General features: G+C 53.7%; 3 protein-coding genes across 4 annotated transcripts in view; 2 read left to right on the top strand and 1 right to left on the bottom strand.

Annotated features, from left to right (window-relative positions):
- ATF5 (activating transcription factor 5) overlaps positions 1-783 on the bottom strand; it is a 5,523-nt gene extending 4,740 nt beyond the window's left edge. Inside the window, exon 1 of the mRNA XM_027080294.1 lies at positions 305-783. The gene's annotated coding sequence lies outside the window, so the exon portion shown is untranslated. The remainder of the gene's footprint in view (positions 1-304) is intronic.
- The window catches only part of IL4I1 (interleukin 4 induced 1), a 40,302-nt gene that overhangs the window by 1,154 nt on the left and 13,805 nt on the right, over positions 1-25,343 (top strand). Inside the window, exons 3-4 of the mRNA XM_027080380.1 lie at positions 199-355; positions 4,706-4,761. Coding sequence (XP_026936181.1) covers positions 199-355; positions 4,706-4,761 — 213 coding nt within the window. The remainder of the gene's footprint in view (positions 1-198; positions 356-4,705; positions 4,762-25,343) is intronic.
- NUP62 (nucleoporin 62) lies at positions 250-25,343 on the top strand. 2 transcript variants are annotated; one of them, XM_027080289.1, is made up of 3 exons: positions 300-355; positions 4,706-4,761; positions 22,637-25,343. In XM_027080289.1, the coding sequence occupies exon 3, from the start codon at positions 22,701-22,703 to the stop codon at positions 24,249-24,251; it is 1,551 nt and encodes a 516-aa protein (XP_026936090.1). In that variant the 5' UTR covers positions 300-355; positions 4,706-4,761; positions 22,637-22,700; the 3' UTR covers positions 24,252-25,343. The 2 variants fall into 2 exon arrangements, with proteins under 2 accessions (XP_026936089.1, XP_026936090.1); XM_027080288.1 differs by lacking the exon at positions 4,706-4,761 and having other exon boundaries at positions 250-355.

Raw genomic sequence — 25,343 nt, 5'->3', positions numbered from 1 at the left:
TCGCTCGCAGACTCATTCAGGGCGGGGGGGGAACCACCACCCTCTCTGGGAACTAGTGCGCAGGCGCAAACGCACACGTGCTGTCTTTAAACACCAACGTTGTCTGGAAGAACGGACCCTCCCCCCATCGGGCCGAGTGCGCATGCTCGACCGCGCGCGCGAACGACCCGTCTTCCTCTTCTGCGCCTGCGCGACCGTGATTCCTCAGTCTCGTCTCCCTACGCCCCAGACTCGGTCGTGAGGGCCGCGAGCTTCGAAAGGGCGGGAAAGGCCGTTGGAGAGGGAGAGGCGAGCGGTTACTCACTCCATGGCTGCGCAAAGGAGAGGCGGCGGCGGCCTCGGCTGAAGAAAGAAGGTAGGAGCGGAGAATGCAGGCGCGGTGGGCGCGGAGACTGGCCGGGGGCACAGAGGGGTCGCGGCTACAGAGCCATGGCCGGGGCTACGCGGGCTGAGGTGGCGTCGCGGTAGTGTGAGGAGAAATCATGACGTGAGGATGGGGAATGAGGTGACCCCGTGGACTGGGGACAGATATACCGGAGGTGGCGCAGCACGGCCTGCCCGGATCCTTCCGCGCCCCGCCCCGCGCGGCCTCAACCGTGAGGCGGGCCTGACCGCCCGCCCTCGGGGATCCCGGGATCCGGCCCCCTCATCCTTCCCACCCCGGGAATTCAGGCCTCTCCTTTCTCTGACCTGTAGATCTAGCCCCGCTTTCCTCCCAGCCTCGGGGGTGCCGACCCTTCTTTCCCTCTGACTCTGGGGTCCGGCTCTCTGCTCCCTCTGGTTTGGTGACTCGGCCCTTCCTCTTTCCTGAGACCCGCACTAGTTCATTTCGCCTTTCTTCTCCCCTGCTTCGCGAATTTCCGGTCAGCCACATGTTGATCTCTTTATCCTTAATTGCCGTCCCACTCGGAGAACACTTCTTGTGGCTTAGAGTCTGGCGTGAGTCACTGAGCACGCTCCGTTCAAATCAGAGACCGGCGAGGGTGGCCTTGGACAAGTAAATTCTCTAGTCTCTCAGATAGGGGATTATTTGTAAAGTAAGGCGAATAATCAAGTGTACCTGGTGGGGTCGTTTGTGAGAAATAAGTCCATTCCTGTGAAACCCAGATCCCACCGCCTACATGCTCGCTCAGCGTCTTTTATGATCAGTAGGAGGGAACTCTGAGCCCCGCGTCAACCCTTCCGACCCCCGTGGCCGGAGCCCCAGACACTTAACCATGCAACACTTGCTAATAGGTCGTTCTTGTGTTTCCTTTACTCCTCCAAGGTGATTTCCAGCCATCCCTGCCCTCTCCCATTCAAATATGGACGCTCAGCCCCATCTTGGTGCAGGGAGTCGGTCATCACCCTCAGTCTTATCTTTTCTCCATCCCCTGCTCACCTCTCCTCAGCCCTTATCCTTAGCACTCCTTTCAGGCCCGTTGGTTCATTCTTCTGTCCCTGCCCCTCCCCTAGACTTCCTTTCGAAGGATCCTCTACCTCGGCTGCGCCCCCCCCCCCACTAGATCAGTCTTCACACTCTGCCAGAAAGAGGGAGATCTGTACTTGCATCACTAAAAGAGATCGGGCTTCCTAGCCATCTCCTCCCCCTGCACTGGACTCTCCACCAGCCCCAAGTGGATGTGGGTCTTTCCTGTGCAGCAGAAACCCCTCCTTTTCCCACCCTGCATTCATCCACATGCTTATGAGACTGAATCAAGATCCAAAGAAGGTGGGGGACCCTGATCTTGAGAGTTAGCTGGGAGTGAATACACACAGGCTTTTTTTCTTTTCCTTCCAAATGCATGTGCTCTTTTTTTCTCCCGGTTTTATTGAGATATAATTGACATGTAGCACTGTATAAGTTTAAGGTGTACAACATAATGATTTGGCTTACACACCTGGTGAATTGATTACCACAGTGAGTTTAGTGAACATCCATCACCTCCTACAATTCCAACACTAAAGAAATAGAAAAAACACATACGTTTTTCCTTGTGATGAGAACTTTAGGATTTATACTCTTAACAACTTTCATATACAACATATAGCAGAGTTAATTATATTTATCGTATTGTACATTATATCCCTCGTACGGGCTGCTGTTGCATACAGGAAGTCTTTCTTGGGATCTGACCATGTTTCCTTATGATACTTAACTGTCCACTCTGCCAACTCTTGCCCTATAGGGGCTATGTTATTACCAAGGCAGCATAGAGTAGTGGTTAAGAGCACAGTCTCTGGAGCCAAGTTGTTGGGTTCAAACGCTGAGTACACCCCACTTACTAGCTTACTGGCAATTTCCCTTCCCTGTGCCTCGGTTACCATTAACAGTGCCAGAATAAAGCATGGAGTTGAGTTAATAGAAACGTACTGAGGTACATGGCCGTTAATAGTACCTGCTTCTTAGTACTGTTTTGAGGATTAAATGAGTTAATCCAGGTCAAGTGTGCTTAGACTAGTGCCTGGCACACAGTAGGTGCTACATAAGGGGGTTTTATTATTACTTTTATTGAGTTGGATATGTTTTATCTCCATTGCTAAGCAGCAGTGCTTTTAAAGTTCTTCTAAGTAAGAAGGACCGACTTCCACTCCTCAGTGTAGATATTTGAGCGATAGCAGGTGGGATTAGGGGAGTCTGTTGGACAGGCCGCTGGCAGTGAGGGGGCACAATCACTCCCCAGTCTTCTTCGAAAAGACCTTCTAGATTATAACAGGTGGACTAGGTAGAGTATTTTTCTTTAAATAACTTTTTATTTTGGAATAATTGTAGATGTACTGCAAAGACAGTGCAGAGTCCCCTTATACCCCTCTTCCAGTCTCTGTCACTGGACATCTTGCATTACGCTCGCTCGTTCGTACACTTGTCACAGCTCAGGAGCCAACATCAGTACGTTCCTATTACCTAGACTCCACCTTGTCTTCTAATTTCACCAGTTGTTCGCTAACGCCCTTCCTTTGTTCCAGGATCCCCTCCAGGATGCCGTCTTACACTTTAGTCGTCCGTCTCTGTAGCCACCTCTGCTCTGCAAAGGCTTTTTAGACTTTCCTTGTCTCTCACAACCCTGACAGCTTTGAAGAGTGCTGGTTGGATATTCTATGGAATGTCCCTCCATTTGGTTTTGTCTCATAGACGAGGATTGTGGGGTTTTGAGAGGACGACCAGGTAGGATATTTTTTAATACCTGGGAATGAACTTAGTGTGGGAATCTTGCTGCTTGTAGATTGCGGCGTTTGCTGACTGAGAAGACCCTGGTCCCCCTGTCCCAGCCCCTTGTGCCTTTTTCTCTCTCCATCTGATGGGTCCCATAGAGTTGAGTTCTGCTGGTGCCAGCTTGCACACTGAGCTCCCAGCCCTTCAGGGCATATTCGAATTTATGGGCGGTGGGTCATCAGTGGTGCCTGTGAGCCCAGGTCTTGGCACCCTGAGCCCTCTCCCCACACCCACCTCTGGACCTGTTGCCCATCCAGGACTCAGATGCCTGGGCCTCCCCCAACTTCACAAAGTCCTCTGGGGTCCAGGTGCCCCAGGCCCTTCAACTCCTGAGCTGGGGCTAGGAGCGTGGGTGGGGCTGCTGGGGACTCTTTTTCAGTGCGGAGGAGCCAGGCTTGGGGAGTGAGGTGGCAATTGCAGCCAGGTTGCATCACCCTGGCTGTTTGACAGGGCGGGGGAGTGGGGAATTCTCTGGGGGCTGCCCTGCGCACCTGGCAACCATTCCTGGTTAGTGAAGCCCTGGATTGGAGAGAGGCTCCAGCACAGCAAGGGAGGGGTTTGGGGAGGGGGAGGGAGAGCAACCTGTGCAGAACCCTGAGAATCAGGCTCAATGCCAAGAACTACCAAGAACAGACTCAGATCACAGAGGCTGACCCGCTCAGCTTGCAGGGGGCAAGGTGTCGTGTACAGTCACACTGCTGGTTAGAGCCTGGGCCTCCGCCATATAGCTTCCAAGGCCCTGCTGGTCCCAGGGAGAGTGTGTCCTCTCTCAGATGTGTGGGGTCCCTGACCCCCAGCTCAGGCTGTAGCCTGCTGGGAGGCACCAAGCCTGGACCTTCACCTCGGGTCTGCTGCTGCTCACAATTGCCAAATTCTGTTGATTGTGACCTGACCCTCCCCATCCCCTGTCCCAGAGGAGGCCCTCCTCACCTGTCCTATCGCAGAACCCCGAACTGGTCTCCCAGTCAAGGTGACGGGCCTGCAGTGATGGAAGAGGCACCGAGTTTTCCATCAGATGGACCCAGGTTTCAATCCCAAGCCCATACCACCTAGTCCTGGCCAAGGGTGCACACGAGGCCCTTACTCTGCCTTGGCCTCAGCTGCCTTCTGAAAAGTGGCTCAGATTGCTTCTCAACCTTTTGGCTAAGATCAAGTGAAAAGTGGCTCAGAGCCTTGACTCTGGAGCCAGCCTGCTGGGTTCACATCCCAACACCACTTATTTGACCCTCGGCAAGTGACATCTTCTCTCTGTGATTCAGTTTTCTCATCCATAAAATGGGGATAAGATGACCCACCTCCTAGGATTATTGTGAGGATTAAATAGGTCAATGTATGTAAAATTCCTAGAACAGAGTCTGCCTAATTATGAACATTAATTATTTCTCTTTAAGGTTTAGGTGCTGAGGGGATTATATGAAATGACGTAGGTAAAGCCCAGCACTTACTAGGAGCTCAAGGTCAACCCATGTTTGTTTCTCTTCGTATTCGTACCCCACTTTGTTCTGCTTTCAGAGCCGCCTCGAAGGCAGATGTCTGTGTGTGTGACTGTTTCCCCGAGCACTTAGAGGGTAAGTCAGGACCCTCCTCATTCCCAAGAATCATTCCTCACAGCCCCCAGCCCTGTGCTGTGGGGCATGCGGGGATCTCAATTCCCCGACCAGGGATCAAACCCGTGGAGTGGAAGCACAGAGTCCCAACTGCTGGGCCACCAGGGAAGTCCCGCATCAGTTTATTTTTAAATGAGTTGCTCAGGCACAGAGACTGGGGAATTCAGTCCTGTGGCCTCTGAAGGGGCACTAGGGCAGGTGTCTGCATCATGCAGGCCAGGAGGGCAGAGGTTGGGGGTGGGTGTCTTGGCAAACAAGGGCAGGAAGGCCAAGGCCAGTTCAGCTGGGGAAAGGGCAGTGCAGGGGCCAGGCACACAGAACACAGGTCTGCCACGTGGCCCAGTGGCTCAGAGTCCTCCAGAGTCCCTTCCCTCCCCTTCCTCCTGCTGCATCTTCCTCAGCAGAGGCAGCCACAGCTCTCAGAGCCTGGCGAGGCCCCATACTGCTGCACCAGCTCCAGCACCCTCGATGGTCATCTTCTGTTTTCATTTCCTGTGGCCACTGTAACAAATTGCCGCAGACTTAGTGGCTTAAAACAACATGCACTTATTCCCTTTCAGTTCTGGAGACGAGAAGTCTAAAAGGGGTCCTTCTCGAGGCTCTAGGGGAGAATCCATTCCCTGGCCTTTTCCAGCTTCGAGAGGCTGCCTGCATTCCTTGGCTCGTGGCCCCTTCCTTGAATCACTTCTACCTCTGCTTCCATTATCATGTCCCCTATCTCCTCCTTTGATACTCTTGCCCTCCCTCTTATAAAGACCCTTGTGATTATGGTAGGGCACACCCCAAAAATCCAGTATAGTGTCTCCATCTCAAGATCCTTAATTTAACAACATCTGTAAAGTCCCTTTTGCCTATAGGGTGGCGTTCACAGATTCTGAGCACTAGGATGTGGACGTGTTTGGGAGCGTCATCCATCCTGCCACGCCTCCCCTCTCGGGACCTCCGTTTCCTCATCTGGGAGCTAAAGGCTAGCACCAGCCCTGGCATACCCGTCCCTCATATGCCCACAGGGAGTGGACAGGGTAAACTGAAGGTAATTGACAGCATGGTGTCCTGGAGCTCAGGACACATCACTTATCACCGTGTGGCCTTCAGCAAGGTGCTGTGCCCCCACGTGCTACATCAGAAGAGCAGGGACAATAGCAGAGGGCAGTGGTGAAGACCAGAGATAACGTGTGAAAAGGCCTAGAACGACGCCTGGCTCCGCCAGCGAGCTGTCCCTGCAGGCACGGTGCTGCTCAGGGTCGGCCCATGTGCCCTGCAACAGTGCCGGCCTGGCAGCGCAGAGCTTCGGGTTTCATAGAAGTGAGAAATCCAGACTTCTCCATGAGATCCAAGTTTTAAAAGGTTGGTGAGTCACTCAGAGAAACCTCAACAAACCTCGAGTGTGGATAGGCTGGGGCCGAGGGCCCTCCCTGACCTTTGTGTGCGGTGATTCCTACCCCCCTGCTCCCAACCCCACATCTGTCATCCTCTGCCCAGAGCAGAGAACTAAAGGAACTGAGGACTCCTCGGTGCAGGGCCACACATACCCCTGAGCTGTTCCCCCCACCCCCCGCCGGACTGACCCAGCTTGAAAGGGTGCCGGTCTCACTTAGCTGCCCAGCCTATGCGCGGTTGGGGAGGGCATTGTTTGTGGGGAGCAGGGAAGGGGGTCTCTAGGGAATCATCCGGGAAGGTTGGGTTCCTGCTGAAGGGGGGCTGGTGTCCTTCATCAGCCATCCATGCCCCCAGGACCACCAGTACATGTAGTCAAACCATTTGGGTTTCTTGCTTGTCGCAGCTGTGGGGCCACCCACCTTGGGGGCCCGTGGGGCATCTCAGGAAGGGGGTGTCAGAGGGGACTTTTAGGGGCTGGGCTGGGTTAGGTGACTGGGGAGGGTTCAGGGAAGAGGGGTGTTGCTCTGGATTGGAGGCCAGCAGGGAGCAGGGGCAAGGCCGTGACCAGCGTCCTTTGTCAGTGGAGCTGACGCTGTGCTTAGTTAAGAAGCAGCCGTCAGCTCTGAGCCAGGAGAGTGATGGTTGGTCATTTTTGTGCTTCGGACAGTGTGTTTCTGTCTGTGTTGAGACGTGTCAAGATCCATCACAATCAGGTGGCCTTGCCTGATGTGTTCTGTTCAGTTGTTTATGCCCAGCAGGAGAGTACAGGGCCACTCTTCCCTTTCTCACAGCAAACCTGCTCCTCGTGCCCGATGGGGGATGGCAGGTGGAGGGCAGCTGCGGCGCAGCCTGTACCCCTGCCTTGAGGTGGGCTTGGATGCACCATACCCCCAGGTTTGCTTGGGCACAAAGGAAAGTAGCAAGGCCTGAATGAACGCAGTTGGCACCCACTGGGGTGGCCAGTCATAGGGGGAGCCAAGGGAGCAAGAGAGAGGGGGTTTGAGGCAGAGGCAGGGGACCATAACAGGAACACCTCACAGGCCTGAGAGGTCCCCCAGGACTGCCCCAGGGGGGGCTTTGAGGGCCAGCAGCCAGCAGGGCCCTAGACCTCAGAGCTGTTAGGTTTGTTCAGTAGCCCTTTGCCCTTCTTCTGCCCGCCCCCACCCAGAGCAGGAACAGATTCCGGCGGGGGCCGGGGGGACGCAGGGCAGGAAAGGGCATCTGAGGCCCCCGCTTCACTCCAAGCCGTCAGGAGTCTAGCCTGCAGTGAGGGAAAGCAGACGGCACTGAGTTGGATTTGAGAGTGAAACCTGAACCACTAAACTAGTCTGGAAGGTGACAGAGGTGACCTGGGATGTCATTAGGGAACAGGAAGGGGGTGCTGGACATGGCACGCAATGGGGGGGCGTAGTGGTGAAAAGGGTCACACTGGAGAGGCTCCTGATGCCCCAGCTTAGCTCTGGGGCCAGACAGCCTCAGTCAGTCCTAACCACCGGGGCGACTTTGGGCAAGTTACTGAAGTTCTCTTGGCTTCAGTTTGCTCATCTGTAAAATGGGAACACTGGTAGTTCCTGCCTCTTTGGGTTGTAGTCAGTACAGGTAAAGCACTACAAACAGGGCACAGCACATAATAAATGTCCAGAAGTGTTAGTGCGGTGGTTGATACCCAGGGATAGGTATGGGCTGTGATTGGTTCTAATCTCAGAATCAAAGCCACCCTGCCCCCCACCTCTGGTGGTTTTCACCTGGTTCCCAGAGAAACCATCTCCATGGCAACTGCCTCTGCCACAACCTGGACCTTTGCCTCCCTCCCCCACTGACATCACTGCCTCTCCACTGGGACACTGGTGTTGATTGCAAGAGAGGCTGGGGAGGGAGCACAGGTGTGTGTGGTTCTGTCTTCTGTCTTCTCTCTCTCTCTCTCTCTCTCACGTGTCCACCTGTGGTGCTCTTAAAGTCCCTTGGCCCTGGTGCTTTAGCCCCTCACTGAGTCTTGTATCTGTGGTGTATCTGTGCCAAGCTGCATTTCCACTGGAGCCCCTTGTTGGCCTCAGCTGACTGGAGCATTTCAACTACAGTCTCCTCCGCAGCCCATTCTCAATCAGCTGTACTCATCCCCACAAGAAAGTGTGATCCTATCTTTAGAAATAGCTCTGCCCAGCCCCTGCCTTCTCAGCCCCTCCCTGGCATCCCATGCTTGGTTGGTTTGTTTAATGGCTTTATTGAAATACTGCAAAAAAAAAAAAAAGCATGATTCACATCCATTTATTCAAGTGTACAATTCAGTGATTTTTATACATTCAGAGTTGTGTACTCATTACCACAGTCTAATTTTAGAACATATTTATCACTCCAGAGAGAAACCCCATACCTCTTAGTGGTCATTCTCCATGCTCCCATCCCTCGGCAACCACTAACCTGCTTTCTCTCTCTGTAGATTTGCCTATTCTGGACATTTCATATGAATGGAATCATACAATAGGTGGCCCTTTGTGTCTAGTTTTCTAGGTTCATCTGTTTTGTAGCATATGTCAATACTTTATTCCTTTTTAAAGCTGCATAACATTTCATTTTATCCATTCATCAATTGATGGACGTTTGGGTTGTTTCTACTTTTTGGCTGTTATGGAATATGTGTGTACTAGTTTTGTATGGACAAATGTTTTCATTTCTCTTGGGAGATACCTAGGAGTAGAATTGCTGGATCATTGGATAACTGTGTTTAACCTTTTGAGGAACTGCTGTACTGTTTTCGAAAGTGGCTGCACTATCTTACATTCCCACTAGCGATGAGGGTTCGAGTTTCTCCACATCCTAACCAACGCTTGATATTGTCCACCTTTTTTGTTATTGTAATCCTAGTGGCACCAGTAAACTGGTATCTCATTTTGGTTTTGATTTGCATTTCCCGACAGCTAACAGTGCTTTTCCCATGCTTATCACCCATTTGTGTATCTTCTTTGGCATCTTGTGGTTTTTCACACAGGGCATTTAACACTGTTCTTCAAGGCAGCCCTTGCCCATCTGAGCTTTTGCCTGGAATGAGCCATTGCTCTAACCCCTTCCCACCTTGACTAACTCCTCCACATCCTTCAAAACAGGCTTAAACATCCCTTCCTTCTCTAGGACAGTGTCCTTGCCCCTCCCCTGGGCTTCCAGTAGGTTCTAACCAAAGCTCTTTTCACAGTGTCTACCTGTTGTCCAACAATTTATCTCTTTGTTACCCTCAGTAAACTCTGAATTATTTAAGGACAGGAACCTTGTCATATCCTGACTTTGACATTTATGTTGACATTGAGCAAGTTACTTAACTCTAAAAGGGAGATGCTAATGGTACCCACCCTGTGGTAGAAGCAGTGAGAACTAAACCAGTTAGTACATGGAAAGCATGTAGAATAGTACCTGGCGCAGAGCAACCTGGGTCTGTTTATTGGGTTAACAAGCATTTGCTGAGTGCCCCCAGTGACCAGCAACTGTCACAGATATTGGGGTACAGCAGTGGAGATCACGGACCAAAATCCTGCCCTTCATGGAACTGTTGTTCTAATGGGGAGACAGACAACAAACGAGGTCTGTAAATGGAATATATTGTATTTCAGATGATGCTGGGTCCTAAGGATAGCTGGGGAAGACCTCACTGAGTAGGTGACATTTTAGCAAAGACCTGAAGGAGGTAAGGGAGTGAGCTATGGGGCCATCAGAGTGTTCCAGAGAGAGAAAACAGCAAGTGCAAAGACCCTGAGACAGGAGTGCTTTAGGCGTGTGTGCAGAACAGCAGGAAGGCCTGTAGGGCTGGAGTGGAGTGATGGAGGCAAAGGGTGGTTAGAGATGGGGGCATCTTTTGGCTGTTGGGAATAATGCTGCTGTGAATATTTGTGCACAAGTTTTTGTCTGACTACCTGTTTTCAATTCTGGTAGCTTTTCCTTCATCACATTTATAACACTGGGTTTTTGAGGACGGGTGGCCGTGCCATATTGTCTTTGTTTGCCCAGCCCAAGGCCTGTCCTGTCCTAAGTCTCAGTGGATGTTTGTTGACTGAATGAATGAGGTATGTTTGTGAATTACCCAACACGTGCTGGCATACAGTGGCGCTGAATGGTTGGTGCTTTTATCATTATTTTTTTTTAATGCAGTTCATATATCAGGTTGGCAATACTTTCCTAATTTCAGGTGCTGGCAGGTTGTAGGGAAATGGTTGTCTCAGGCACCACCAGTTAGAATAAAAGCACATACAGGCAAGTTGGAGGGCAGTTTGGTTGTCCCTAGCAAAACCAGAATGCAAGTACCTGTGGCCAGCAGTTCTTCTGGGATCTGCCCTGGAAGAGTGTCTGCCTGTGCCCGAGAAAGCATGAGTGAGTATGCCTGTTGCAGTATTGTTTATAATAAAGAAAAAATCAGGAGCATTCTAAATGTCCATCAGTAGAGGCACGGATAAATAAAATGTGGTCTAGTCACACTGCGGACTGGTTTACAGCAGCTAGAAGGAGAGGAAAACCTGTTGAAAACGCTACAAATTGTGGAGTGACACATGCAGTATGATCCCCTGTGTAGTAGAGAAAACATATGTATAAAGTCATTTCCTCTGGCTATGAACGTACACATGAGCACGTAGATAACAGATACACAGCGACTTTTAACCGGGCTACCTCATGGGTGTGGGGACCAGGATCAAGGATAGTGATCAGGGGGTGCTTAGCTTTGTTGGTGGTGGCCAAAACAATATTTTAAAGAGAGGACTGATGTATTGATTGTGTAGTTAAAATTTAAATGTTAAAAATGCAGTTAGGGGGACTTCCTTGGTGGTCCAGTGGAAAAGACTCTGCTGCGCTTTCACTGCAGGGGGCACGGGTTCCATCCCTGGTCAGAGAACTAAGATCCCACATGCAGCACGGCCACACACACACACACACAAAAAATGCGGTTAGGTAGAGGGGGGAAAAATATCTTTCAGCACAAGAGAAAGAAACAAAACAGTTTTTGGCAAAAAAGGTAAGGGATCCAGTACCTGAGTAATCCTCAGAGCTCGTCCAGTCCTATTATTTTATATTAAGAGTGGTTCTAGAATCTTCCTTAAAAATCTACTCCTCTGGTTGTTTCCTGACTTTTCCACACACGTCTAACCTGATTCGTTTTCCCCATGGGGAAATTTGCTGTTTGTCCCACCACCTGAGCTCCTTCAGGTGCAGGTTTGGGCCTCAGGAGTGAAAAGGAGAATGTAATTGCTCGTTAGCCGTGAGGTGAGTTCTTGGGGTAGAGAGAGTATTTTCCAGTGAAGGAAGGAAGAAGAGGGATGGCTGAGAACCTCTGAGTCCAAGAAATATTTAGGTACTAGCTGGAGGCAACCCCGAGGAGCAAACAGCTGAGGGGTGCAAGGCAGTTCCCCTGTGAGAGTATTTCCTTCTCCATCCAATGAGGACAATAAGCGTACTTAAAATGACTTCTACAGTATAGTCAGTGAAGAAAGAAGAGTGCAGAATAGTGCTTCTGGCACATGCAGCCTTTTGTGTACAACGGGGAGACTGCAAACTGCATTTACTTAAACCCATTGAGAAAAAAAAAAAAATCTCTGGAAAGGGACTTGCCCGGTGGCACAGTGGTTAAGAATCCGCCTGCCAGTGCAGGGGACACGGGTTCAAGCCCTGGTCTGGGAAGATCCCACAGGCCGCGGAGCTACTAAGCCCACGTGCCACAGCTACTGAGCCTGCGCTCTAGAGGCTGCGAGCCACAACTACTGAGCCTGTGCGCCCTTGCTCTGCAACAAGAGAAGCCACAGCAATGAGAAGCCCACGCACCGCAACGGAGAGTAGTCCCAGCTCACCGCAACTAGAGAAAACCCACGCGCAGCAATGAAGACCCAACACAGCCGAAAAATAAATAAATTTATTTATTTATTTATTTTTAAAAAGAAAATCTCTGGAAAGAGGCACAAGAAACTTAAAAGCTTGTCTCCAGTTTAAGAAAGATAGCTGTGCGGAGCAGGGGAGGATCACAGAGACCGTGGAATTCCCTCTTGTACCTTTGGAACATAGAACCATGTGAACAAACTATCTTTTCACAAAAAGAATTTAATTTTCATCTTAAAAAATGACCAGTATGTCATTGGGTGGGTTGGGAAATGGAACACGTGTGACACTGTCTCTTGGGCAGTTAGTATGCAGGGACATTTAGGGATCAGTTCATGTGACCAGGACAGGCAGTGAGGCTTTCCATATCCTTTACCCTCCCCACAGCAGACAGACAGACACGCTTCCTGTTTGTCTGTCCAGACAGGTCTCTAATGCTTAACATGGGTTCGTTATATTGATACCTGGGAAGGTGAGAAGCCTGCAGTGTGCCCGTCCACAGGGAGGAACAGGCCCGAGGAAATTAGGACCAGAACCCCAGGCAGCTTAAGGAGGTGAGAGGGCAGTTGAAAACTGCATCTACCTGGTCTCTGTCCCACCCTCCCAGTTGGGGATGCCTTGTGCTGTGGGAGAGAGATGGCCTTTACATGGACGGGAGCACTGAGGTTTCCCTGCTGCAGACTGGCTTAGAAAAGCCTCTCTGCCCCTCTCTGGGGCTCCGTTTCCTGCACCTGGGGTTGGCCGGGCCCACCAGGCAGGGTAGTTGTGTAAGAGCCAGACAGAGTGGCCCAGGTCACCACCAGCCCCCGCCAGGCGAGTGCTGGCGTCTTGCCCCACCCCACCTCCCAGCAACCTGGGCGAGTCTTTCAAAACGTAAATCAGATCCTGGAACTTCAGAACTCTATCGTGGCTTCACACCGCACACTGGTCTGGCCACACTGGCCTCCTCACTGCTCTGGAGCCTGAGACTCTGCCTTGTCTAAGGTCTGGTTGGCAAGCTGCTCGTCGCTGATCAGCTGATTTCCATTCTTTTTTTTTTTGCGGTACGCGGGCCTCTCACTCTTGTGGCCTCTCCCGTTGAGGTGCACAGGCTCTGGACACGCAGGCTCAGCGGACATGGCTCACGGGCCCAGCCGCTCTGCGGCATGTGGGATCTTCCCAGACCGGGGCACGAACCCGTGTCCCCTGCATCGGCAGGCGGACTCTCAACCACCGCACCACCAGGGAAGCCCTGATTTCCATTCTTGAAGGGCAGGCTCTCTGGGCTTATCCGTTCCCTGAGGTTTAGAGGGGTTTTCTTTGACTCAAAGGAGAGTAGGGGATCCGATTCAAGAGAGATTTAAGAAGCAAGAGTCAGGGTCTCACATGTTGGTGAGACAACCTAGAGGAGATGATGGTGGGGGGCAGGGGACAGGGAGTTCCTGCACTGACACAGCAAAGGTACCAGCTGGGCCGGGCCAGGATGGGCCTTTGAGCCTCAACGGGCATCACATTTCCCCAGGCAGGGCCGCGTTCAGCAGCGCTGGGCTGGGCTGATGACGACCAGGGGCAGCGGTTCCCTCAGTCTCTGATTTCCTGCCTTGTCTCTCCCATGTCTTCTCCCCTCCTCTGGTCTCTCTGAGCCCGTGGCCACACTTCCTCCAAGTCTTAAATAAATAGCTAATTCCAAAGGGAAAACGTAGTTGGTACAGACAGCTCCTGTCCTTCCTGGGTACTGTCTGGGCTCAGCGTTGTTGGCAGCCACCAGGTGGCTGTGGGCAGAATGCTGGGAGCGGTTGCTCCTGTCACTTCCCAGAACCGCATTAATAAGTTAACATTTCCTGGGTCCCGAGAATACACCAGACATGGTGCTAAGTGCTTGACACGGATTAGACCATTTTATCTTCACAGAGACCATATGATTCTGGAGCCGTCATCCCCTTTTTTCAGATGAGGAAACTGAGGCCCGGGGGATGAATTTAGAACTAAGATCCCAGGGCTAGGAGTGGAGGAGTGGGCGCTCGGGCTGACAGGCTGCGGCGCCCACTTCTCGTTGCTGGGCTGTGTCCTGCCAGGCGACTGGCAGAAGAGGTTGGGCAAAGTCCTCTGTCCGCAGAGCTCACGGAAGTGCATGGGCTGGACTTCTCGTGACCGCTGCAGGCCTGCTGCCCTCCTCTCGGCCCATCAGTGGACTAGACAGACCTGGGCCCCATTAAGGAGCTGTGGGACATGGAGTCCTTTGGCTGGATTCGTTGCTGCCCCAAATGAAACAGAGTTTCTGTTATGAAGGAAGCGGGTGGATGTGGGGCAGCTGCCTCTGCCCCGGGGGATGAGCCTCGTGGTGGGAGAGTCACTTCTGAGGTGAGAAGGTGAAGGGCCGTGGTGGGGATGGGAGGGAAGTGGGGTCCCGGCTTTGTGTCCGGTGGGTGGACTGGCTGCCAGTCTGCTTCTGTGACCCGGCCCTCGACCCCACTCCCCGTCAGCCTGCTGCTCCAGCCGTAGCTGTGCAGAAGCTGCCCTGGAGGTGTGTCACTCCCTCGGCTGCTCAGCCACATGTCTGCCCAGAGCACCCCACTCCTCCATTAAGACTTAATTCTGACATCTCCCCCTCCGCTGCCCCAGAAGGAGCTCGATTCCTTTCTTGGGACTAGTGTTCGCTGCTGTGTGACCTTGAAGAAGTCACATTAACTCTCTGAGCTTGTTTCCCATCCAGGAAGGGTTTAGTGTGCCGCTTGCTCCCTAGTGCTCCTGGCCAGGTACCGCTTACATAGGTGGCACTCAGTAAATGTAGTTAGTATCGGTTCTCAGGCCGTCGGTCAGCCACAGATATTTATTGGGCGCCTGCTGCATGCCAGGCACTGCTCTGCGTGCTGGGGGTACAGCCATTAACAAAACAGGGAAGTCCTGCCCTGTGGGGCTGACACCATCACAACCACAAGCCCTCCTTGGTGCTCCCAGGCCACCCTGTCCCTCCCCTCCGTCATACACGGCCTGTTGTTGCTGGGTGTCACACACATCCACACCCTGATGAGGTCACCCCAGTGGCTGGGGATGTCTGGATTTTCAGGATCACAGCTGTTCTTTCCCCAGTAGCTCCGCAGCTGCTAGGGTCCTGCGATCACGCCCCGACGCACAGAGGCAGGCCTGCCCTGGCCCCGTCGCCCCTCACTCCTGCCCCTTTCTCAACCCCAACTCCAGGATGTGTTTCCCATCCATTTCTCTGTATTGAGTTCCGTCCTGTTCTTTCTTTGTCCCCCACCCCTGTATTAGTTTCCCATTGCTGTTGTAACAGGTTACCACGAACTTAGCCGTTTAAGACAACACAAATATTTCCTCTTACAGTTCTGGAGGTCAGAAGTCTGAAATGGGTGCACAGGGCTGTGTTCCTTCTGGACACTGGGGGAGACTCTGGGTTTTTCCTTTTCCAGCTCCTAGAGGCCACCTGCTTTCCTTGGCTCATGGCCCCTTCCTCTGTCTTCAGAGCAGCAGTGTAGCAGCTCTCGGAACGTTCTTCCATGGTCACGGTCCCTCTGGCTGTCCTCTTCTGCCTCCTGATTCCAATAAGAACCCTCGTGATTACATTGAAAGCCCGTGCAGATAATCCAGGATCATTTCCCCATCTCAGGATCCTTAATCACATCTATGAAGTCCCTTTTTGCCATGTGAGGTCACATATTCACAGGTTCTGCGATTACGGTGTGGACTTGTCTTAGGGCTGTTATTCTGTCCACCACACACAACCCCTCCCCCATACCCTTCTTAATCTTTCTTTTCCTCTTGGTCCAAGGCTGAGGTCCCCCCATATTCATTCCCAAACACCCCTGTTCCTGGTGTCTAAGAAAAGGGGCTGTGGTAGGGAGGGAGGGAAAGGAGAGCCCAGGGCTCAGTAACAGTGCCGCCTGCCTGCCTCCTGCTGTCCTGGTCCCACCCCAGGACTTTGTTCTGGCTCCTCCCTCTGGTCTCAGATGCACTTCCCTCTGGCGGCCTCTGTTAATCCCCTCATCCCTGTGCGGCGTCCCCTCTTCCCCTTCCCTTGCCCCACTTGGTCTCTTCTCCGTGACACTGAGCCTCTTCTAACATGCCATGTAATTTCTCTGTTGTGTCTTGTTTTCCTGTCTGTCTCCCCCGCTGGAATGTAGCTCCACGAGAGCAGAGACTCCTCTGTCTCATCTACAGCCGTATTTTCGGGGCCTTGAATAGCGTCTGTACATAGCAGGTGATCAAAAATACCTGTTGGGGCTTCCCTGGTGGCGCAGTGGTTGAGAGTCCGCCTGCCGATGCAGGGGACACGGGTTCGTGCCCCGGTCCGGGATGATCCCACATGCCGCGGAGCGGCTAGGCCCGTGAGCCATGGCCAATGAGCCTGTGTGTCCGGAGCCTGTGCTCCGCAACAGGAGAGGCCACAACAGTGAGAGGCCCGCGTACCGCAAAAAAACCCCCAAAAAAAACCAGTTGTATGAATGACTGTTGTACTGCAAAGAATTTGTGTGCTCTCTGTGACTCCCCCCTCGGGGGACGGACCATTTTTCCTCTCTGTGTTGTCATCACTGTACACAGGGTAGGGCTGAGTAAATGCTAGAGTGAATAAAGTAGATGAAGTTCAGGTTTGGAGAGGCAGAAAACTAAAGGTTGGTGGACCTGAGCGAAGGTGGAGGTGATGGCAGAGAACCCTGGTCCTTGAAGCTGGGGGTGAGTTGTGTCTGTAGGTGGGAATCCCAGGCGCCCCGGGGCCATGCAGGTGGCCGGATGTGGTTTGGAAAATGAGGGCAAATGCGGGGCTGGTGGCTCTGCCAGTAACACCCTCAGTGATCTCAAGGCAGCCCCTTTAACTCGGGGCCTGGGTCCTACGTGGACCAACTACCCCGGCCGCGGCTGCCCAGTTCCGAGCAGCTGGCCCGGGCACACCCTCCCCTCTTCCCAGGAAAAGGCACCACTTCAGTTTTTGTGCCTCCCCGCTTGCCCCCAAGCAGCGTCAGCTTCTCTGTTAGGAAAGCTCACCCCTTTGGTAAAAGTAGAAAAGCCCTCACAGAGGGCAGAGGGCTTTTTTTCCTTCTCTTTTTTTCACAGCTCACAATAGTGTGTATTTGTTCAGCCATGTTTTATGAGAAACACCCAAAGTTCTGGTCTTCAGTGGCTTTGTTAACCGGGACAGACCCTGCAGAACTATCACTTTGTTTCATTTTGGTGCAGATGTATACATGTCCCAACCTGGGATTCTCTCTTCTCCATCCCCAGGGTCCTGGCTCAGGCCTTGGGCTCTTGGCCTAGACCGTCCCCCAGCCTCCTCCCAGCTGCCCCACCTCCAGCCTCTACTGCTCCAGTCCATCCCCCACCATGTTAGTCCCCCCTCCCCCTGCCTTAAAGTCCCTCTGTGGCTCTCTCAGGATAAGGTCTGGCCATTCACGTGACATCGGTGGCTCTGCCAGCTTCTCCCATCACATCACATGGCACCATACATGAATGTGGTCGCAGGTCCCCAAGACCACCCTCAGCTTCTGTGATTTGCTGGAAGGACAGATCACAACTCAGCAAAGCTGTTATAGTTATGGTTTATTACAGCAAAACCAAAACGGTAAAATCAGTAAGGGGAGAAGGTATTCGGGGCAGAGTCCAGGAGAGACCAGGTGGAAGCTTCCAGTTGTCTTCTCCCAGGGGAGTCACACAGACAGGGCTTAATCCTTCCTCCAGCAGCAATGTGAGCACACACGGGACGTTGCCCACCAGGGAAGCCTTGCTGTCCAGGGTGGTTTTAGCTACAGTCATGCAGGCACCGTGTCACCTTCGTTATTCAGCCTCTAGCCCCCTCACAGGGCAAGCTGATGCCGTGTGGCCCAAGGCCCACCTTAGAGACACTCTGTCAGGCAGGATGCTCCAAGGGCTTGGAGGTTCCCTCCCCAGAGCCGGGCAAGGGCCAGTCCTTTCTTTGGAATGTGCAGGGTTCAGCCCAGCCCCGCGCACGTTCTCCCTCCAGCCCATGCCGACAGCGTACTCAGGCCCCAGAGCCACACCTGCTGGTCAGCCTCTCTCTGCCTCCACCCAGACCCTCCTCCCTGTCTCCGGGCTGACCCCTCGTCCTTCAACGCTCAGCTCAGGCATCCGCTCCCACTACCTGTGACCCAGCCTTGCCCCTGCCTGCAGCCCTGGTACTGAAAACCCGACGTTTGCCGCGTCTCTGGCTGCCTTCAGGGTTTAGGTCATCTCGCTGGGCCTCACTCTCCTCGTTCGTCAGATGGACCTGCTGTCAGGAATAAGTGAGCCGTAACACACAGGGTGGGCTGGATCAGGACGTGTTCACCACTCCTTAGTAGGTCCCTGGCATCCAACGTGTTGGAAACAGATGAGGCGTTTAATAAATATAGAACCGTTAAACCAGACAAGGCCCCATGGGAGATTGTTTTTCTTGTGGTATAAAAAGCAAAGAACTTTCTATAAATGCTTTTCTGAAAAATTTTAGCTGCAGCTTATAAATAGCAGAAGCTCTCTCGAGTGAGGTCTTGAGAACTGAGACACGTGGGTGTAACAGTTCAGATGCTTCTGGCTGCTGGTAGCAGACCCAGCTCGAGGTGGCTCTGCAGTGAGCCGGGGGGTGTGAGCGTCTCTCGAGCAAGAAGGGAACTGGTGCAGGGCCGGGCGCCGGTGGTCCCAGAGGCTAAGGCACTTGCTGTGGCGAGAGTGAAGAGAGGCCTTTGTCAGAAGCCCCCAGAAGAGCTTTGTAAAAAGGGCAAGGTCATGATCCCGCCCCTGGAGAGAGACTGATGTTGGTGGTCTGATCAGCTTACATTTTGAGTGTATGTCCCAGGAGGTGGTGGGTCGGAGGCAGCCAGTTGAGGTCTGCTGGCTCAGACCAGGCAGGCGCACTGGGAGGGCGGGCGGCCCCGGGCCCCTCTCCCCAGAAGCACATGGCTGTGTGGAGGAGGCCGAACAAAACCAGGGGTCTGCGGTGGAAGGTGGAGGGGCAGCTACCTACGCAGAGGGAAGAGGAGACAGGACTGGCGGATGCCTTCTCTGGGCCAGGCACGCAGCCCCTGTCATGACCGTGTTTATTCTTCAACGTGTGAGGGGAGTATCCTCATTACAGGTGGGAAAACTGAGGCACAGAGCGGTTCAGGAGACACCTGCGCCGGGCCCCACAGCTAGTGAGTAGCAGGAGCAGAGTTCAAGCCCAGGTCTTTTCTTCGTGCTCGGAGACCAACTTCGTGTCTGGAAACAGGGAGCTGTCTTGCAGCTGCTTTTAAATGGAAGGAAAATAAGCACATGAGGGTGTGGGGTGGAAGCTGGGTGCAGAACAGCTGCCATGCCCCCAAAGCAGGGCTGCTTGCCCTGTAGCCAGGATGGCGGGGGGTGCCCATTTGATGAAGTAGAGATGAAGAGGGCTTTTCAGTGCAGGGGCGGGGCTCTAGGGCCCATCGTGGGTGACTTCCGTCTGAGCCTCTCCTCCCCCATCTGTGTGCTGTGGCCATCATCCCGAGGACCTCGTAGGACAGGTGTGAAGTTGGCTGAGGAGGGGGTACGTATCACAGTGCTGTCGGGGCTGCCCCAGCACCACTCTCATTTTGACGCTGGAATGGATCATGCAGCCTGAGGCCCGCTGAAGAGTGGCAGCTGACCGTGAGTTCGTGTTAAACTTGAGGTCAGCCACAACCTCCAGGTCTTTTTCCTAAGCACTTCACAGCTGGTTTCACACCCACCCCCGGCCTCCTTCCCTTCCTCACCAGCTTCCAGGGGCTCGCCCCAGCGTGACGGTGCAGCGTGTGCCTGTGTGCAGCGACCGAGGTCATCAACACCATACCCACCTCCTTCCCGACTCGGCCATACTTCAGTGTCGTAGGGGCCGCTCGCACTTCCCTGATGAGGGAGCTGAGTCTCAGGGAGCCCTGGGGAGTCACAGGGTCCCCCTTCATATCCGTCAGACACTTTCTACTCCCCAACTGTATTCGTGTCTTATATGGCTGTTCGCACAAATTATCACAAACTTATTAGCAGCTTAAAACAATGCACATTTATTCTCTGTATTTATGGACATCAGAGTCCAAAATCATTCTCACTGGGCTGAAATCAAGGAGAGCTGGTTCCTACTGGAGACTCCAGGGGAGATTCCTTTTCCTTGCCTTTTCCAGCTTCTAAAGGCCACCTGCATTCCTTGGCTTATGGCACCTTCCTCTATCTCCAAGTTAAAAATGCGTTACTCCAGTCTCTGCTTCCATCTTCAGATGGTCTCTTCTCTAGTCAAATCTCTTTCTGCCTCAATTTTATAAGGACACTCATGGTGACATTTAGGGCCCACTGTTTAACCCAGGATTATCTCCCCATTTCAAGATCCTTAATTTAATCACATCTGAAAATTCCTTCTGCCGCATACGGTAGTATATTCCCGGGTTCCAGGGAGTAGGACGTGGGTGTCTTTATATTATATATATATAAATTTATTTATTTGTTTGTGGCCGCGTTGGGTCTTTGTTGCTGCGCACAGGCTTTCTCTAGTTGCGGCGAGCGGGGGCTACTCTTCGTTGTGGTGCGCGGGCTTCTCATTGCGGTGGCTTCTCTTGTTGCGGAGCACGGGCTCTAGGTGCGCGAGCTTCAGTAATTGTGGCACATGGGCTCAGTAGTTGTGGCTTGTGGACTCTAGAGTGCAGGCTCAGTAGTTGTGGCGCACGGGCTTAGTTGCTCTGCAGCATGTGGGATCTTCCCAGACCAGGGCTCGAACCCGTGTTCCCTGCATTGGCAGGCGGATTCTTAACCACTGTGCCACCAGGGAAGTCTGACATGGGTGTCTTTAGAGGACCACATCTTTGGTCCTGACCTGGCATGGTGTTATTTACACATGCCGACTCCCCTGCTTCCTTTAGCCCAGCCTGTGGTGTACATCCCCTCCCCACACCCAAGTCACCTTTGGGGCAAGACAAGGTGTGATTGAGCACCAGCCTAGGGGAGGTTTGTTTAATTCAGTCACCCTATCTGTCCCACTCGAACTGTGATTCTAGAATCTGGCTACACAAGTTTGCTGGTTCTTCAGAGTATATTTACACCCTGTAATATGAAGGTCTCTTTCAAAAACCAAGCTTATCAATTATGTGTCTATCATACAGATGGAATGAACATTTGGAAGCTACTGCAAATTAGCAAGGAGACCATCCACCTGTACTCCCACCAGCCAAAGACAGCCCCCAGTCACATGTCGGTGTATTTCTTTCCAACCCTCTTTGTCAGAGTAGTTCTGTTTTTCCACAGCTAAGATCACACTGCAGTAGTAAGTTTGCATTCTGCTTCCCTTTGTTGTCATTTCCTGCGTTTCTTTAATATAGTTAGAGGCCGTGTCAGTGGGTATAATGCAGATCTTCCCTTATATCTGATACCTAATTGATCCCTTAATTCTGTGCAGGGAAACGCCCTGTCATCTGGTGCCCGCGCTGGGTGAGGAGCTTCGTGGATCAGGCCCATGGCCTGGGGTCAGCTCCTGATAGGTCACCGCAGCCCTCTGAGCCCAGTTTCCTCATCTTGGACGTGGGGACATAACCCCTCCCGCCAGACAGTAGTGAGAGATCGTGTCCCTGAGCAGCCCGCCTGACGGTTGGTGCTTAGCGTGTGATCACTCAGGCCCACTGACCTTTTCCTCTCCAAGTCACCTTTGACTTTCCAGCTAACAGATGGCTCTGCTCAGAGCTTTTTCAGTTAGAAATTACGGAACTCAGTCAGCTTAAACTGAACAGGGCATGCTGGCTCGTGGCACTTCTGAGGAAGACAGAGTGGGGCTGCTGAGCAGGACTGGATTTTCTGGGTCTCGCGCTCTCTCCCCTCCCTCCCTCCTGTGCTCTCTCTGGTGGCAGCTCATCACCTCCCGGTGCTCATCCTCTGTGCCCTGCACCTGCAGGTGGAGGAGGCCCCTCTGTAGCACCTGGAGAGAAACCCGGGGGAGATCTCTTGGCCGACTCGTGTCTCCATGTCCCCTTGAACCAGTCTCTGCGGCTGGGGACAGCAAGCGCACTGATTGAGCACTCGGGTCTCGTGCCCACCCCTGAGTTAGAAGGAGGGTGAGGGACTGCGCCAACATGCCCTGCATCCTCCTAAATGGTGTGGGGTATGCGCAGGGAGGGGCTTTGGCACCCAAGGCCCTGGCGTACGGCTCAGCTTCCCGGGGCCCGTCTCTCTGTGAGGTCCAGAAGGGCACGTGGGGGGTGGCACTGTGCCTAATCAGCCTACCCCCACCCACTTGGCAGTCAGCAGGGAGGCCTGCGGAGCAGGTCCCAAAGGCGCTTGTGTGCCTCTAGCCCCGCTCGCCAGAAGCGCCTCGAATCCGACCTCCTCCTCAGGGGCTGAGGTCGGTTCAGGCGCCCGCTCTTCGGCCTTCCCCTCCTTGGCAGCAGGGCTCCCGCTGGTGCTGGCTGTGGCCATGAGCGGCCCAAGCACCTCCAGCTCCTAGTGCCTGACCCCCGGGACGGGCTGTGCATCCCGATCCTTCTTTACTAGTTCAGCAGGGCCTGGTTAGGCTACACATTGAGAAGAGGATGGGTGGCTGCTTAATCAGAACTATCGAGTCCTGCCACCCTGCAGACGGATCCGTCATACCGCTGAGGTTGCCTTTCCAAAACTGTCATCTGATCATGTCACTTGCTCTGCTTTGAAAAATCTTTCCAAGGTTACAGACACCGGTGGATTTGCTTTGGGAGCCGGAGTAACTGCTGCCACCAGAGTCTGGAGCCATGAGCGGGTTTAATTTTGGAGGCACTGGGGCCCCCACAGGCGGGTTCACCTTTGGCGCTGCAAAGACAGCAACAACCACGCCTGCTACGGGGTTTTCTTTCTCCACGTCTGGCACCGGCGGGTTTAATTTTGGGACTCCCTCCCAGCCAGCCGCGAGCACCCCTTCCACCAGCCTGTTCTCACTCACCACCCAGGCTCCGGCGACACAGACCCCAGGATTCAGTTTTGGAACCACAACTCCTACAGCAGGAGCAACCGGATTTTCCTTAGGGATCAACAGCCCAAAGCTAAACTTGAGCGGCACAGCTGCCACCCCAGCCACGACGCAGCCCAGCGGCTTTGGGCTCGGCGGCAGCACCCTCACCAATGCCATCTCGAGCGCCGTCACGTCAGCCCAGGGCACGGCGCCCACCGGCTTTGTGTTTGGTCCTACCACCACGTCTGCTGCTCCGTCCACCACACCTGGGGGCTTCTCGTTCACGGGTGGAGGCACGTCCCAGACCGGGACCTCCGGCTTCAACATTGGCTCCATGGGGAGTTCGGCCCAGCCCACGGCCCTCACCGGGCTGCCCTTCACACCGGCCACGCCAGTGGCCACTGGAGCAGGGGCCACACAGCCGGCTGCTTCCGCACCCACCGCCACTACCGCCAGTGCTGGGCCCTCGCTCTTTGCCTCGCTGGCAAACGCTCCAGCCTCGTCTGCTGCCACCGGGCTCTCCCTTTGTGCCCCAGCCACCACGGCAGGGACGCCTGGAGTGGGGACGTTGGGCTTCAGCCTGAAGGCCCCTGGAGCAGCTTCCACCACCTCCACGGCAACGACCACCACCGCCACCACTGCCACCACCGGCTTCTCCTTGAATATAAAACCACTGGCTCCAGCTGGGATCCCCAGCAACACAGCGGCCTCCGGGACCACCCCAGCCGGCCCCAGTGCAGCCACCGGGGTGTCCGCCAGCCCCGCGATGACCTACGCCCAGCTGGAGAGTCTGATCAACAAGTGGAGCCTGGAGCTGGAGGACCAGGAACGGCACTTCTTACAGCAGGCCACGCAGGTCAACGCCTGGGACCGCACGCTGATCGAGAACGGGGAGAAGATCACCACCCTCCACCGCGAGGTCGAGAAGGTGAAGCTGGACCAGAAGAGGCTGGACCAGGAGCTTGACTTCATCCTGTCTCAGCAGAAGGAGCTGGAGGACCTGCTGAGCCCGCTGGAGGAGTCGGTCAAGGAGCAGAGCGGGACGGTGTACCTGCAGCACGCCGATGAGGAGCGAGAGAAGACCTACAAGCTGGCCGAGAACATCGATGCACAGCTGAAGCGCATGGCCCAGGACCTCAAGGACATCATCGAGCATCTGAACACGTCAGGGGGCCCCGCCGACACCAGCGACCCGCTGCAGCAGATCTGCAAGATCCTCAACGCGCACATGGACTCACTGCAGTGGATCGACCAGAACTCGGCCCTGCTGCAGAGGAAGGTGGAGGAGGTGACCAAGGTGTGCGAGGGCCGCCGCAAGGAGCAGGAGCGCAGCTTCCGCATCACCTTCGACTGAGCCACTGCCCCGAGGGTGCACAGCGGGGCTGGGGACATGCAGTTACTGTCCCATTTGGGGTTGCAGTGAAATACATGTTTCTTTCTTTCTTTCTTTCAAACAGTCGTGCTGTTGAGAGAACTGTTCTGTGGTTAGACTTTCCACCTTAGCGAATAGAAAGGATTCTCAGAGCGCCGGTCCAGGCAGCAGCCTCACAGGTGTGGTGTTTGTGTGTCCTAGACTCTCTCCATCTACTACAACCACCCACCTCCAAGAGCTGGAGAAGCACTGAGCTGCCTGAGAACCACTTGTCTCCCAGCCGGGGTGCCACGTGGCCACCCTGTCCAACACACAGTCGTAGGTGCAGGGAGAAAAGACTACGGTTGAAGAATCTCTATCCTCAAGGAGCCAGCAGCCTGGTATAAGTGTAACCAGTATAGAGAAGTGACTTGTGAATGGAACGGACAGTGGGACCTAGAATTTCAAAGGAGGAGAGAGAGGTCAGATGAGGGACTTGAATGAGGTGTTGAGAAAAGAGGTCTCACCTTGCCTGGCTGACACACCTCCTCGTCCTCGTCTCCTTGTCTCAGGCTTCTCCTCCGGGAAGCCCTCTCAGCCACCCTGAAGCTGGGTCAGGTGGCCGCCCTGCATCCTGCGGGCCCCACACCACACTGAGCTTGCGAGCTCACATCTTTGGTTACACTCGTCACACTGTATTGTGCCGACTGTTTACTTCTCTGCCTCGCCATTAGGTTGTGAGCCCCTGGGGGCAGGGACTGTTTCTTGTTCCCCTTGTGTCCTCGGCACAATTCCTGTCACACTTGTCAAACAGGTGAACAGTAGAGATGAAACCAGCATAAAACATTAGTCCACAGGTTGCCTGTTAAGTGGCCAGGGTGCCAGAGGTGGCCACAGACTTGATTCTGAACCTCCCAAAGCCAAAGCAAACCTAGTCAGCTGCAGTGAGATAGACCCATGGTGTGCAGAAGGCAGAAGCCCGCCAGCTGTATCCCAGGTGTCTTTTGTATTTGTCTCTACACTCTGCTGCACTGAAATACCTACGGCTGTCTGTTGCGTTTCTAAATAAAATAAAGTTTATAGTGGAATAAAAAA

The sequence above is a fragment of the Aethalodelphis obliquidens genome, unplaced genomic scaffold (assembly GCF_003676395.1).
Source record: "Aethalodelphis obliquidens isolate GAN/ISIS:26980383/991018 unplaced genomic scaffold, ASM367639v1 scaffold43, whole genome shotgun sequence".
NCBI lineage: Eukaryota > Metazoa > Chordata > Mammalia > Artiodactyla > Delphinidae > Aethalodelphis > Aethalodelphis obliquidens.
The sequence above is the reverse complement of the archived record's forward strand: the minus strand, read 5'-3'. Positions and strand labels throughout refer to the sequence as shown.